The 15,382-nt window shown below is 56.8% G+C and overlaps 1 protein-coding gene across 1 annotated transcript; it reads right to left on the bottom strand.

Moving 5' to 3' along the window:
• Nucleotides 1-5,704: 5,704 nt before the first annotated feature.
• On the bottom strand, nucleotides 5,705-14,397 carry TNMD (tenomodulin). The gene is made up of 7 exons (XM_026082713.1): nucleotides 14,350-14,397; nucleotides 14,094-14,228; nucleotides 12,039-12,179; nucleotides 11,127-11,228; nucleotides 8,282-8,435; nucleotides 6,291-6,460; nucleotides 5,705-5,914 (listed from the first exon to the last, which is right to left on the bottom strand). Exons 1-7 carry the CDS (start codon nucleotides 14,395-14,397, stop codon nucleotides 5,705-5,707), a joined length of 960 nt encoding a protein of 319 aa, XP_025938498.1.
• Between the last annotated feature and the right edge of the window lie 985 nt (nucleotides 14,398-15,382).

Below are 15,382 nucleotides of genomic sequence, written 5' to 3' on the forward strand. Positions count from 1 at the left end.
CTCTATGAAACTGCCTTGGCTTCTCTTCTAATCTGAAAATTCCTCTGCTGAAATAGCTGCAAGCAGCAGCAAAAACCTATCTGCAAGGTAATCCATTCTCCCCAAGCCAGCCAGTAATCTCTGGACCACTGCAGCTCATGTTTCTCAAATGCTCACTGGTGCACTTGTGCTTACAAATAACTTCTGTAGTTGAATACTCATCAAAAACTGGTGTGTAACACTGCTGAAGCAGAAGGCCTGAAGCCTTCTGGATAAATGTAGAGACCAGAGTTCAGCCCTCCTGTAAACGTGTACATCCTCTGCTGTCCCTGCTGCTTTGTGCTGTGGCAGACAAAGCTTGCTTGGAGCAAAGTGCACTACAGCACTGTTGGAGGTGTCTGTGTACAGGTCCTCTTCCTGGGACGAGAAACGGGGATTTAAGCTTTGTGTTTATTTGGTACTGTCTTCCTTTGGGCAAATCCATCAGCAAATGGCATTTCTGAGCTAGGAACTGCTGCACTGAACATAGACCTTAAAAGCGATAGAGTAAAACACTCCCTCCTCTGAACTTGAAGGATTTTTAGATCTCAAGCACCAAACTTGCAATGACTGTTGGGGCAAAGTTTGGAGCAGCCTGCCAGCTGCCAGGACTGCATTTCTGTGTTCCTGGGGAGGAGGCATACTTCAAAGGAGCAGTTAAGCCATGAGGATGAGCGGTGGCCTTTCATCATCATTAGCCCTCTGGCAAATACTGGTCCTGTGCTGGGTGAACTGCCCCAGTGAAACTGTGATGTGGTGCAGCAAATGAATAGCAATGGGGCAGTGATGCTTCCTCAGCTTCGCTGCTGACGGAGAAACCTAAAGGAGAACACCCTGAAAGGCTTAGGTCACATTTAACCTCGGTGAATAAATCAAACTGTTGTCAGCTCCTGGCTGACTCTCTAAAAGCCTCCTGGATTTGGAAGGAGAGGCAGAGTACGTCAGAGCATTGAAATAGCACTGGAGAGAGATCAGCCGATTGCAATTAATGGATGGGCAGAGACTGGGCAGAAACGCATGAGAATGCAGGGCTGCGTTCAGATAAACCCATCCCTATCGCAGTGCCTGCGCAGAAGCGAGCAGACCTGAAATCCTCCCTCTTTGGCTGGCTTGTGCTGCCCAGGGAGGCCCGTGTGTGCAGGTCTTGTTTGGGCTGCCTGTAAATTAGCTGTGCTCTTGCAGGCCTTTTCTGCCAGGCTCCTCCGAGCTCTCTCCAGCCTCTGGCAGGTTTGGTGGCTGTCACTCTGCTCTCGCCTTGGCTGTTGACCAAGACCACAGTTGCCAGGCTGCTGCTTTGCAGCTTCCCTGGGCTGAGCGAGTGGTTCCTGGGCTAGTCCCCAGTTTCTAGGCCAAATCATCACTGGTGGTGACTTTGGTGCCAGGTTCGGCAGAGGGGCTGGAGGCTGAGCTGCCTTTACCCTGCCGGGGCAGCGCCTACCCCAGGGTACCCTGCTGTGGCAGGCACACCAGCATGGGCACGCGTGCAAAACACCTCTCTGCTAAATTCTGGTGCTTTACAGAAATGCCTTTGACAGATAGACTTCTTGAGTAAATTAACCCCTAAGCCTCTTCCTGCCCCATGTCCTCATGGTGGCCAGTGGGTGCGGAGCGATGCTTACCCTGGGCATGCAGCGAGCAGCAGCCCGAGGACCCTGCGCCTGCTACCGAGGGGTGCGTGTCTGTGCCGAAGGTGTGCCGGAAAGCCTTCCTCAGCCAGGCGAAATGAGGCCCCTCCGTGTGCCAGCACGTAGCGTTTGCTTGTCGTGCCATCTTCCTGAGCAAAATTAAAGTAAATAAATCCTCAAAGGGGATGCCCTTAGCCGCTGTGCCCCTGCCTCTGCGGGCACGCTCCCTCTCCAGCGCGGCGCCGGAGCGGCGTTCAAGCGGATACACAGATCCGGCTGGGCAGAGCTGCGGGGCCAGGCCTCTGCCAGCAGAGGGTAGCACGCGGAGCCCAGATATTTCAGAGCTGCTGCAGCAAAAATCCAGCATTGACTTCTTCCCTTTGGTGCTCTGGGGAGCAAGGAGGCTTGTCCCTGGGGCTGGATGGCAACGGGCACTGCAGTGATGAGAGAACAGAGATTTTTTTCCTATTAAAATGCAGTTGGTACTTCAGCAGACACCTGGTTTTAATTTGGAGATACGGGCTGAGGAAAGTGCATCAGCGTGCGCTGGGGAGGACGCTGGCAGCAGCGCTGGGGGCAGCCTTCCTGCAGAGCGTCTCCAGGTGCTCTCTGCGGGGACGGCATCTCCCTGGGCAGCGGGACACCGGGGCGCGGGGAAGGCTGCGTCGTTTCCCTGCGTCACCCCGTCAGCGGGTGGCAAAGCCGGGCTCAACGCCAGCCTCGGCGATGGGGCGCCGCGTGACCGCGGGCGCTGTGCTGTCTCAGGGGAGCCGATCTGCGCGGGGTCCCGAGGCTGGTGGGTGCTACGGATGCCCTAGGTCTCCCGTGTTGTGCAGTGGGGCATGACGGAGGGCTGAGCTCGGCAGAGGTAAGGCACAGTGACATGTCTCCCTCAGCCCCCCCGGGCAGGGACGGGAGCATCGCGCTGGGTTATTAATGTGAGCGTGCCAACCAGGCGGTTTAACATCGCTGATCCCCTTTCAGCCTGTGGCAGGGGTGATTGCTGGATGTCGTTAGCCTGCTCGGTGCTCTGTTTAACTCCTCGAGGGTTGCTTTCCTGGGGATTTGGAGCACCGAGTTGTTCACATTTAGTTTCCTTTGATGGAAGTGCTCATCTGGTACCAGCACAAAACCTAATAAATAGAATTTGGAGAGAGGGATAAAGGGATTTAGTTTCAGGTATAAAAGGATGCACATGTTCCCCAATGTTAGGAACATAATCCAAACAAAGACAGCCTAGATAGGCTTCTTCGGCGTGCCTGATGGTGGGAGCTAATGCAGCAGCTCTGTGTCCAGCCTAGCTCTAGACCTTGCACTAAGCTTCAGGGCAGATTGTCTTCTGGAGCTGCATAACCCGATGCAGGCTGGCGCAGGAGGAGCAGCTTGCAAGAGCGCAGCGATTGCAGGAGGTGGTTTGTGCAGCGGGGCTGAGACCTGCTCTGGTCATCACGTGGTTGTGCTGTTGGTGCCAGGCATCCATGGGGAAGAGCAGGCTGCCATGGGGGATGAAGGCAGGCCCGGCCAGGGCCACAGCTCCCAGCTTGGGTTCCTCTCGCGGTGGGACGGGCAACGAAGTGCCCTCAGATGGGTGAGAGGCTGGTGAGCTGGCTGGATGCAGGGAGTCAATACGTGAGCGCGGCCAGGCTTGCACCGGGGCTTTGGTTTCCCGTAACAGTTCTGGCCTGTTAGTTCTCATGTGTCTCGTGCCGTGTTAGGAAGTCCCCCTCTCGGCAGCGGTTATCTCAGGGAGAACTTGAAAAAAATGCCTGGCTGTCCCCGAGACTGGTTCATGTCCCTTGGGATCAGCCGTGCAGGGAGTCCTGCTGCGGAGGAGCTCTTGGCTGCTCCCAGCGTTTCAAGCACGTTGTCAGAACGGCTGTGAACAGCGTTTGAAGGAATCGCTGTTAAAACATGTGCTGCCCGTCCTCACAGGAGCCGTGGCGTGGCAAGGTGGCCGGGGAGGTCCCGGGGACGCTGCGCTCCCCGAGGTGGCACGAGGACGGTGGCAGTGAGCGCAGACCTGGCTCTGCCGCTCCTGTCTGCAGGCCCGGAGGTCTGCAGAAGCAGCAGAGGGTGCCCGGAGGCTTGTTTGAGGTGTCCGAATGGCCTTTCCGAGGTTTCCACCCCGGAGGGCCGTGTGAGCGTTACCCAGCCCTGCCTGCGGCCGAGGCACCGTGTCCTCAGCCCCTGCGCTATCCTTCGCATGCAAGGCGGAGCAGGCTCGTCTGTCCGCGTGTTTTTACAACATGTAGTTCTCCTTAGGTAAAGAAATTACACGAGCAGTTTTGAGTCCTGGCCCGTGCCGAGGAAACGTTTTGTTCCCTGATGAGCCGGGCCGGTCGCTGGCAGCCTGCGCTCCCCCGGTGACCGGGGCATGGCTGTGCCTCCTGACGCTTGAGGGGCGTCAGCATTTCCAAGCTGTTTGGCAGCAGTCGGTTCCCTGGGATGAGAATTAAAGCTTGGTATCTGGCTTGAGCACCAATGCCGTGACTCTCAAGAAACCTTTGGGGGTAGATCTTGAACCGACCGGAGCCCCAAGGAGGATGCACGGGAACGTGTGTGCTTCCAGAGCCGGCAGCGGCCCCGTGCCTGCAGGTCAGCTCCTAGTTTCGAGAGCGACGTAAGCGCTGAAAAGGAGAGGGGGCTTGGAGGAGCTGAACTAAAGTGTTAAAGGACATAAGGATGGTTTTCTGTTACTTTTCTAAGCCTCCTAACTGTGCTGTTGATATATGGAGTAAAGGAAATAAATTCACTCTTCAGTTGAACGTTTGCCTAGGACTGAATAATCTCAGGGCTGCTGGCAAGCCGTGTGCTTCCCGTCCCCAAGGCTGGATAATCTGGGAAGCAGAGGTACTGGGCCGCTGGCCAGAGCCCCGGCGGAGGATTTGGGGGGCCCAGGAGTGCCTCCTCCGTGAGCTACAAGGGGCTGCACGGGGGTGGGACGGGGAAGAACCGCCTCGGTGCAGCCGAGCAGCCTTGGCAGCCCGCAGGAAGGGCCCGAGGGGCTGCGCAAGCTTGGAACAACGCGTTTGCCCCTTTGCCAAGTGCTTAGCATCTCCCACAACATCCTTCTTGCTGCTGCATGTCCTCATTTACTGGAGCAAATGTTTTAATGGGAAGAATAGACATAAAGTTGGGGATTTTGGCCATTAGCCCTCAGTACTGCTGAAAGCTGAATGTCCTATTAAGTTCTGCAACAGTTTCAGGGACTTTTTTTACCTCTTGGAGCTTGGGTTTTGCCTCCCTGTTAGTCCTGCCGGCTGCTGCTCTTGCCGACCGTACACAGAGCCCTTCTCGCCTCCTCTAACTCCGGCTCAGGCTGCCGGCGGAGATCCTGCCTGGGATTTTGTGCCCGCTCCTGCTGCCCCGCTGCCCTTGCTTGAGCCTTGCACAGCCTCTGAGCGGGGTCTGCTGTCACCACGCACTGCTCCCGAAGGGAACAACGGCACCCGATGGAAACGGTAGTCRTACAGGGCCCGTCACTAGCCTCTAATAACTACTGAACTCCCCGTGCTAGTGCGAGGGTGAAGGCAGTCCTGGAGCCGGTGCTCCCCTCCTGCGGAGCAGGACCAGCCACGGCCATCGGTACATGTTAAACACAGCTGGCAGCAATGTCAGGGAGCAAATCTGGTACCTTTGCACGTTCCCAGCTAGGTGAGCACTGGCAGTCCTGGTACCTGAGTTATGGATGCTAGGGACGAGGTAGCTGAGCAATTAGATCACTTCCCAGAGCCATTAAGCATCACAGACAGACTAAATGACTCTCCATTTTCTTTGCAATCGCTCATACAGACGTTTATTGTTTGCCTCTTGGTGCTCAGCGTGACGGCGATACAGTCAAGCACAACCGTCTCCAGCCCCCCGGGAGCAGTCCACATGCGTCCCCCTGAGGCCGCGCGCTCAGTGCATGCTCACCGGTAATCAAGCAGATAACGACTTACGCTTTAGCTACATCAGGATACATCAGGATAGCTCACAATATGACAGGCTAGCATGGGGACAGCATGCAAACGCCTGAGAAAAAGTGAGTCCCCCCTTTCCAGGGACGCTGAGGTGCTGCCCTAGACCCGGCCCAGCATTCGCGCTATCCACCAGTTGCACGGCATGATGATCCGGCAGATCACCCTCCCGCCCTGGTAGCAGTAAGGGTAGGGGTAGTAGCCCAGGAGGGGCTCACACACCCGCCGGCAGTAGCGGTTGGCGCGCCGGCACTGGGCGCAGCAGTAGCCTCGCTYGTCCCACAAGGGGTGAAACTCCAGGCCGTTCTCCGTCTGCGGGGAGAGAGCCGGTGTCAGAGCAAGGGAGAGGAAAACAGCTTGGGAGCAATGCCAGGACACCCCGGAGCATGGCCAGGGCACCCCAGGAGAGCGGCCAGGACGCCCCGGAGCGCAGCCTGGCACCAATGCAGGGCAGGAGGCTTGCAGTGCTGCGGGGGCCRTGGGAAACGGCATGGCCAGCAGCGCGGGGCTCGCTGCAGGGTGCCCAGCCTGGAGGGCTCTCTCCGGGCAGCTGGCACTTTCCTGCTGTAGGCACCCGGACGCCAGCGCTTCTCCTCCCTGCTTCCCACCCGCCTGCGATGGCAAGGGAGCATGGGGAGCTGAGGCACCCCCGGGTGCCCCCACGGACAGGCAGATTCCCTGCACTCACGTAGTCGTTGACGGGCAGATCCTCCTCGGTGAGCTGCCGTGCCCGGCGCTTGGGCCCCGGTTGCGCATCCTTCTCCACCTCGTGTTCGTTCTCCCCGTCCAGCCAGCTTTGGTTGTTCGTAAGCAGCTCAGTGTCATCTTCTCCCTCTCCGAGGTCGGCGAGCTCAGGAGCTGTGGGAAGAGCCCAAATATCACTGTCAGTGACCAGGGAGGAGGGGAACAAAAGCAGCAGGCGGCATTAAAGTCTCCAGCAAAATTTGGTGCCACAGTACAAGAACAGGAGGAAATGGCCCCAAGCTGAACAGCTCCAGCAGCAAACCAGGTCTAGCTCCGTTCCCTCCTGCTCCTGTGCAAGCCTGGATGAAGGGCTTTACATGATAAAACGAACAGAGGATGGTGGGGAAGATGTGACCTGTCTGGTCCCCACGCCGGAGCTCACCCCTCTTGCCCGTGGGTGGTGTCTGTGCACCCCACAGGACGCTGCGGTGCACGGGGGGTATCCTCGCAGTGGGCCGTGCTGGCACTCACGGGCTTTTGTAGAGCACCAGCCTGTCACCCGGGAAGCAGCACGTTTTGGGGCAGATGAGGCCCAGCTACAGCTCCTGTCGCTGATTTAGGTAAGTCCCACAATGACATTAATTTCTTGTGCTGAAGCTTTCCCACAGATTGGGTCTCACAGGGGGCCCTAGAGACCAGGGAAGCAGAAAGGGGAAAGCACGTTCCGTTCACATTGGATGCTCTTTTGCTAGCAGCACCATCAACGGCTGCCAGCTGAAGGGCAGCCGGTACCTGCGCCAGTCAAGACTGTCCCTCTGCGGGCTGCTGAGACGTGATGCTAAAGGTGCATGTGCTCCTAATTAATTGCACACCACGCAGCCGCATGCCCGAGGAGCACTGCCACCTCTGAAACCCACCAGCAGCTTTGCAAGGAGAAGTGCGGACTGCCAGCGGCAGCCCTTCTCCAGGGACAGCGACACAAAAGCCTTGCTCCTCTCAGTACGCGGCTGGTGCAGCGTTACCCGGGGGTGCCGGCGATTAGGGCTTGCTCTCGCGTGAGGGGCTTTCTGCTGTCGCCGGCCGAGGGGTGAAACGGGAGCGCTCCAGCTAGCCCATCCCGGAGGTGAGCAGAGCTCCTTCGGAGCGCGGCTGCCCCCCGAATCGACCTCCAGACTTGCAGCAGCCCTCGCTTCAAGTGCCCAGGCTTTTCTCTCACTCCGCTCCTTATTCAACTGCGGGCTCAAAGCGTTTTGGCAGTGCGTCACCGCCGGTTCGTGGCAGGGGAGGCGCCACCGAGCCCGTCCTGCTCGGCGTGGGGCTGGACACGGAGGTCCGGCAGGGTGCCCTGCGCTGGCACCCACCGCTCCCCGCAACAGCTGACATGTGGGGCCACAATGGGCAACTTTGACCTCGACATTTTTCCTTGCAAGTGGTTTTTAAACTAGATCGTCCTGATAGCAATGGGTTAGAGAGCGTGTGCAATTATACCGGTGCATGTAAGAGGCCAGCCACCTCTGGTAGGGACGTACAGCGAGCAGCTGGAGGTGGCAACCCTGTCGTGTGATTTAGATGCGGGTGGAATAGGATGTCTGCTCACCCTCTGATGTTCATGCAGTGACAAGAATTTAGGTGTCCCGGTTTGCAGCAGTGCTGGCTTCTTTGCAGGTACGAAGGGGTTTTTCTTTGTTACAAGGAGGGTGGCCACTTTGCAAAGTGCAGGGAGCCAAGTGAGATGAACGCTTTGCAGGGAGAAACTTCAGCTCCTGCTATTACACTGTCCATATTCTCTCATGGTTGCACAAAAACCTGTTTTCAAGTCTGAGATTTACGACCAGGCTGCAGGCTCAGGTTCCCTGCCAGCTCGCAATGAGGGGAATTTCATAGGGGAAGGGGGACGGTGGCAGTCACTGCAGCTCTGCTCCTGGTGAGGTGGGCTGATCACGCACCCCGGTGCCTGCGAGGCACTTTGGGTGGGAGGGAACAGGCTCTTTGTACCTGCTATCAGCGTTGGGTGGATCCAGTAGATGGTCACGTTCCTACAGATGTCAAAGATTTTGGAGCTCTTCAGAAACTCCTTGTTCTGAATGGGCTTTTCTCCAGGGACCCAGACCATGGACTGCTCAAAGTAGGTGCTCGTAATTTCTTCTCCCTGGAAGAAGAATGAGATTTCATTGTGGCATGATGGGACACGCTCTGCCCACCTCCAGCTGCTCCTCTTCTCCTTGGCTTACCCCATGCGCCTCTTCCCCTCCAAGCAAGCAGGTAGATTTTGTCCTGCTTCCTTAGCCCCTAGGTCTGGTCGCTCACTGGATGCAAGCTCAGTATCCCCTGGTCCTAACAGCGTTAGCTCGGTGGTGCGCCAGCGCGACCCCGGGCCTCGTCTTCCTCTGCCCTTGCTGGGCCAGCACCACCCTGCTCTCTCCTCCCTCCATCCATCATGCTCCAAGAGCCTTCTCCTTCACTGTCCCCACCAGCTGGAACAGCCTTCTGGAGCTCCCCAGCTCATTTGAAACCAAAGATTAAAACATCTCCTTTCTGCTTTGCTCTAACTACTTAATTTCTCTCTCCTTCTACTGCTGATTTTGTGATCGAACACTTTAATTTATTCCTCACAGAAATTCTTTGCACGGCTGTATTCTGTAATTTATAACACATGTCGCATACACTGCATTATTCCGTGGTGTATTTTGGCAGGACTTGGGAAGGGAGATATAAAAAGATTATTGGATAGGTCTATGCTGAGCTCTCTGCCAAGGCAGCGTTGTGTACGTTGGTAGCCCATAGAGCAAGCTGGCGATTTCTCTCCAGAAGGTGTCTAGAGCAGTAGTTCTCATTTATAGACATTTTCTTCATGGCTTTGGGAAGTCTTAGCAAAGAGTCACCAAAACCTGACGAATTTTGAGTCATTTTGGGAGTCTTTGCTGAAAGCCGTTCTGCGGGGAAGGTGGCCTACAGGGAACCGGCAGCGCACGGGCTCCGGGAATGGGCTCCGAGAGCCCCGTCCCTGGGGAATGTCTCTCCCACCGGAGCAGCTGGAGAAGCGCTTTTCCCTGCAGCTACCTTCCTCCCTTGCTGGCTGCTCCGTGCCAGGAAAACCCGTGGCCTCCAGCCGGGCAGCGTTATCCGCCGGGATGGCTGTGGTTGCTGGTGGCAGGCAGCTGCCAGTCCCGGGCCTTCGCGGAGGCTTTTGCTGGTGGCTTCTCAGCGAGCACCTGGTTTTGCAGCTAGAGAAGTGCAGAAAAGTTACGACTGTAAAATGGCCTTTTCCTTGTCTCCTGCACACCGGGGGCAGGCACGAGGGGAGCAAACGCCTGCCAGCCCGGGGGAGGCGAGACACTTGGGGATATGGGGTTTCTGCTCCAGGAGGGGCATCCCAGCATCCCAGCGTGGGGTGGACGACGGGGAGAAGCAAGGGTGTTGCAGCCTGGCCACATCTTTCCCCCACGGCTCCAGAGACGACAAGCTCCCTAGTTTTTCGAATCATTTCCATGGATTAATATTGAGATTTTTGCCTCCTTTTGTGTTTCCCTATCCCCCAAAAAACTGCAGAAACCAGGGGAGGGAGGGAGAAGGAGGATTGCTGCTGAAGACATCTGAGCATGTGTTTCCCAATTTCTCAAAAGGCCGGCAGACTCCTAGGAAGAAATGACTAGATCTTAAATCTACATTTATCTCATTGGGTTTTACATTTCAGTCCTCTACCTGGGGCAATGTTCTGCCGAAGATTGAAAAGTCATATCTATTTTATGATGGTAACAGAAAAGATCTATTAGCTTCTTATGGCATAATCAAAGAATCTGTGTCTTGGAATTTAGGTCATGATTCAGGAAAATGCTTCTGCACACGCTTTATTTTAAACACATGTTCTGCTGGCATTTTACGCAGAATGGCTTCTTTGTGAGGAGAAATTAAATTGACTAACACCCTTCTGTCAACGGGAAGACAGGAGGGCTGTGCTGAAGGGCTGTAACAGCGCCGGAGGCTTCGAGGAGCAAAACGGGAGATGGCCTCAAGTCCTTTCATTGCACGGCACAAAGACCGAGGCAGCACATCAGCTTGTCAGAGAGAGGGATTAAAATAAGAGTTAAGTACTTTTTCATGCGGCACGCTAATTATGGGACTCGTCGCTGCAGGATGCAGTGGGCGAAAATCAAGTGGGTTTAAAGAACAATTAGACACATTCATGGAAGAAAGGTCCACGCAGAAGTACCGACACAAGGATGTGGCCCCAGCCTTGGCTCGGGAAGCGCCTGCCGTGCAGGGCACCGGGAGCAGTGGGAAGGGGGAAGGATCACGGCACGCGCCCTGCTCCCATCGCCTGGCCCTAAACATCGCCCTCGGGCAGGGTCCGAGGCACATCCCGGGCTTGCCGACCCCGCCGCTCCTCCCGTCTTCCAGGGATTCAAGCTGGTGGTTAAGTGCTTTCTCAAATCACATTTCGTAAATGCGGCTGCTCTTTTAAATTCATTACTTCTGCCTCATCCTGCTTGAGAACGCGTGGCTCAGGTCGTGGAGAAAACAATTTGATTGACTTCTGGCGTCTGCTAATCCTGAGCTGCCTTGCGACCTTTTGACTACAACAGGATTATTGTTCTTGAGCTTCAGTACTGCGCTGAAGGTTTTTGCCTGCCTGTTGTCTAATCCCGTCTCTTTTGATTTGCTGTTTTGAGAAGCAATCCTCTGAAATACGATAATTTTACGAAGCGATCACAACTCATTATTTCTTTATTGCAAATTCTCCGGGAAGGCTGGAGCAGATGGAAAGGCGGTGAGAAAGTGGGGAAGGTGGGTTTCGCTGCGAGGGCCTTACGCAGGTTTGTACTGGCTTTTATTTACATACCTCAAGTTCGGGGATCTTGGTCTCCGTAGTCTCAGGTATGACTTTAGTCTGAGTTTTGATGAAGCATTTTTGAAGTCCCACGAAGAAGATGCCCGTTATTCCCTACAGCATCGAAACAAACAGCAAAAAGCAGTCGCTGAAAAGCTGAAGGATAAATAACCGCATCATACCGAGCGTACAGCCGCATCAGAGTTTCGTTATATTTTTCCTGTTGATGTTTTTGTGCAAACTCTGTTCAGCAGCAATGCTAAGATGTACTAACAGGTTCTCCTAAGGGATATTGTGTTTTATGGTTTGGGAGAATAAGGCTTTTTACAAATAGTTTGAGGCAGATAGTCATAAAATTTTACTTTGCTCCCCTTTCCCTTGTAACTACCATGAGCTCTGGTAATCATAAATAAATATATGCAGAATAGCATCTGACCGTTATGGTTATATGAACATTCAGCCTTCAGTTCCTGCTAGGCTATTAGCTGAAAATTTTGCCATATGTCACTGCACAGGGTATTTCCCTACAAATTTTAATTAGGTTTCAGAGAGAGTCTACAATGTTGTCACGAGGTTTTAATGCTCTCCAGACAGATAAATGTACTGAGTTGGGATAGATTTATGGTGATTGCATTCCTTTGCAAGGGTAAATCCGATAACTAGATTTAGCTTTTAAAATGTATTTCCTTGGAACTGAACCATGCCAGTATTAAATACTGGTGCAAGCTCGCATAGCTATATATATCTTTTCCTCTGGAAGCATCCCCAGGCGGTCTGCCCAGAGGCACTGCTCTCCCTAGCCCAGAATAAATCGTGCCGGGACTTGGCACCTCCGTGTCCTCAGGGTCCCCTCGGCCTCGCTGCAGCCAGGCTCTCGGCACGCGCTGGCATTTAAGCGCAGGCGAGGTCGTGTCCGGCACTCACGTTTTTGAAGTCGTGGATCTCCAGGATCTCCTCGCTGCCGTTGCCCGTCCGGAAGGTCTCCGTTCTGGCCAGCGGGTCGATCTCCATCACCACCTTGTGCTTCTCGCCGCCGCTGAGGAACGTGCGCTCCAGGCCGTAGAGCTGCAGGGGCGAAACCGCGCGGGGTCGCGGCAGCCCCCGGCGCCGGACGCGGCCGGAGAGTGGTCGCTGCCTTCTGCCGAAGGCGGTGGTGAACATCCCCCCCCCCCCAGCACACACACACGCAAACTGCCCCGGGGCCGGGGCCGGGGCCGGGGCCGGGGCCGGGGCCGTGGCCGTGGCGTGAGCGGGTTTCGGAGCCTGCTGGCAGCGTTGCCAGGACGGACGCTCCCCGCTCGGCGGCCGCGCGAAGGCGGCGGGTCCCAGGCGGGCAGCGCGGCGCCTGCCGGCCCCTTCGCCTCCCCTTGAAAAGCCGCCAGCGCGACGTGCTTCCCGGCAGCCGCCCGCCTCTCCCGCTGCTCGGCGCGGGGCTTTTGGGAAGATATATATATATACGTGTGCGTGTGCCCGTGGATTCTGTGCTATGGAGGAAGCGGTGCGAAGCCCGAAACGGCAGGGAGGCTGCCTGTCTGACGGCCAAACGCGCCCGGCGCTGCAAAGCGATCCGCGAGGGCGATCCCGTGCGGCACCTCGCGCCGGGCCGGCGCGCTGCACCCGGGGGGGGTGTGTGTGTGTGTGTGTGTGGGGGGGGGTTACGTCCGCCAGCGCGGCGGCGGCCCACTGACCCGCGGGGCCTGGCTGGCTGCGGCCGCACGCGGAGCCGCGAGGCGCCCCACAGGGCCGAAGCCCCCGCTCGCTCGCTCGCTCGCGGTCCTTCGGGACGGGTGCCCCGCGGCGCCGTGCCGCGGCCGCCCGCCCCCGGGAGCCGCGCTTCGCTTTTTTTGCAAGGCCTTTTGCGTTCTTCAGCTGTATGAAGAGCGCTCGAAGGGCTTTTGTTCTTGAAAGAGTCTCGCTCCCCTCGGTTCACGTTTCCGCCTGTCAGCAATCCGAGCCCCCCCCATCCTGATTTTCCTGGAAGGCTCCTGGGCTGGCTGGAGAAGTCGTTGCCTCCGGGCGGCGGATGGAACGGGATGCATGCCGGGCGCCAGGAGCGGAGCAGCCCAAGTGCCCTGGGCTGCCTGCTGCCGCTCCTCGCACGTGCCCACCCACCCGACGGTTTGAAGAAGAGCCGCGGAAATACCGACTAACTCCTCCTTTTCCCGCTCCCCACTCGCAAAGCGAGGCGGCCAGGGCCCGGCAGGGGAGCGGGTCGGGCGGGAAGCTCCCCACGGGTGGCTCCAGCCCTTCTCCTTGCCAGGCGAACATTTTGGTGTTAATGCAAGCGTTTTCTCTCCGTGCTGCCCGGAACGACCTCGTCCCGAAATGCCAAACGACGGCTCGCGTGCCCGGCAGCCGGCGGCACCGTGCCGCGGGGCGACGCTCCCCAAAGCGGCACTGCCGGCAGCGCATCCCCCTTTGGGGCGCCGGGAGCCAGGGAGCCCGACCCAGCCCGCAGCAGCGCCTCCTCCGAAAGCTAACCCGTCCCGCCGTCCCCGCGCGCCGCGGAGCGACGCCTTAGAGGAGGAAACATAACCCGTGGCAATCAATCACCGCCGCGTCCTGGCTTTCTCTCCTCTTTGTGCTGCGGCGTAATGACTTTTCCACCAGTTTCTGGCAAGATAATTGAAATGAAATGGAAAATATTTTCTTACTTGTCATAAAATTTGCTGCTGGTGAAAGGGAGTAACTTTAACTCTTTGCGGCGTAGACCCCCTCCCCTCCCCTGCAATTATCCGTTAGGAAAAGACTGCACTGACAGAGAGGGAAAAAAAAAAAGCAGCCCATACAAAGTAAAAGTTAAATATGAATAGCACAAATATTTTTAAAAGTCCCCATGAATTCTTGTGGTGTAAGAAAATACGTTTTGCAAACCTGTCAGCATTTCAGGGGATAGTTAAGCACTTCAAGAGGCATAAATGTGTCGGTGGCGGAGTAGCTGCCGCGAGGAAAAGGGGTACGCGGAAAGTTTGTACTTACTTTCTTGGGCGTTGGGTTCCAGAGAAACTTTACACCAAAAAATATCAGAATAAGAAAAATCACCAGCACACAAAAGAGCAGTCCACAGATCTTGTATCTTGTGCAGGTCTTCTTTCGGGGTTTAGATGCTTCTGCCTGATTAATGACAAAAGAGCAATATCCAGAGGTCCGTGAGCGGTTCGGGGAGAGCCGAGCCTGTCATGCTAGCAGATCCCGGGCGGCAGCTCGAGCGTGGCAAAGAAAACCACCAACTTACGTCCAGAAAGCGGCAGCCGTCGGGGCTGTGCGGAGCCGGCCCTGCCATGGTGTCGCGGCGGGGACGGGAGCGCTGCCGAGCTGGAGCCGGGACGGCGCCGGATGCACATGCCAGCAGGGAGAGGGCTGGTCCTGGCTCCGGACGCGCCCGCCGCCGTAGCCCCGCGGGGAGCCGGCGATGCCCCGGCCCCGCGCGCGGCCTGGGGGCCTGCGGGGCTCCGGGCAGGGGAGGTGTGCGCGCGTGTGCGGCGTGCGTGCGGCGGAGATGGGCGCATGTGTGCAGTGCGTGTGCGTGCAGCGTGTGCATGTCGGAGGTGTGCATGTGTGCGTATGCAGCGTGCACGTCGGAGTTTTGCATGTGTGTGCATCCTGTGCACATCGGGGTGTGCACGCGTGTGTGGCGTGTGTGTGGCGGAGATGGGCGCACGTGTGCGGTGCGTGTGCGTGCAGCATGCGCATGTCGGAGGTGTGCATGTGTGCATGTGCAGCGTGCACATCGGAGTTTTGTATGTGTGTGCATCCTGTGCACATCGGGGTGTGCACGCGTGTGCAGCGTGTGTGCGCTGGAGGTGCACACGCATTTGTGGCATGTGCGCATCAGAGGTGTGCAGGCATGTGCAGCATGTATGTGTCGGAGGTGTGCACGTGTGTGCATCATGTGTGCATTGGGGTGTGCACGCATGTGCAGGATGTGCATGTCGGAGGTGTGCACACGTGTGCGGGGTCTGCGTGTTGGAGGTGTGCATGCGTGTGTGGCATGTGCGTGGGTGCTGTGCTTGTGTCAGAGGAGTGCACGCTTGTGCAGCATGTGCGTTGGTGCCATGCACGTCACAGATGTGCACGTGTGTGCGGCGTGTTTGTGTTGGAGGTGTGAAGGCATGTACAGGCACGTGCACGTCAGAGGTGTGCACGCTTGTGCAGCATGCGTGTTGGCACCGTGCACATTTCAGAGGTGGGCAGGTGTGTGCAGGTGTGCAGGCATGTGTAGTGTGCATGTGTCAGAGGTGCGCACACGTGTACAGGTATGTGCGTGG

Source organism: Apteryx rowi, unplaced genomic scaffold, assembly GCF_003343035.1.
Source record: "Apteryx rowi isolate R43461 unplaced genomic scaffold, aptRow1 scaffold_59, whole genome shotgun sequence".
Taxonomy (NCBI): Eukaryota; Metazoa; Chordata; class Aves; order Apterygiformes; family Apterygidae; genus Apteryx; species Apteryx rowi.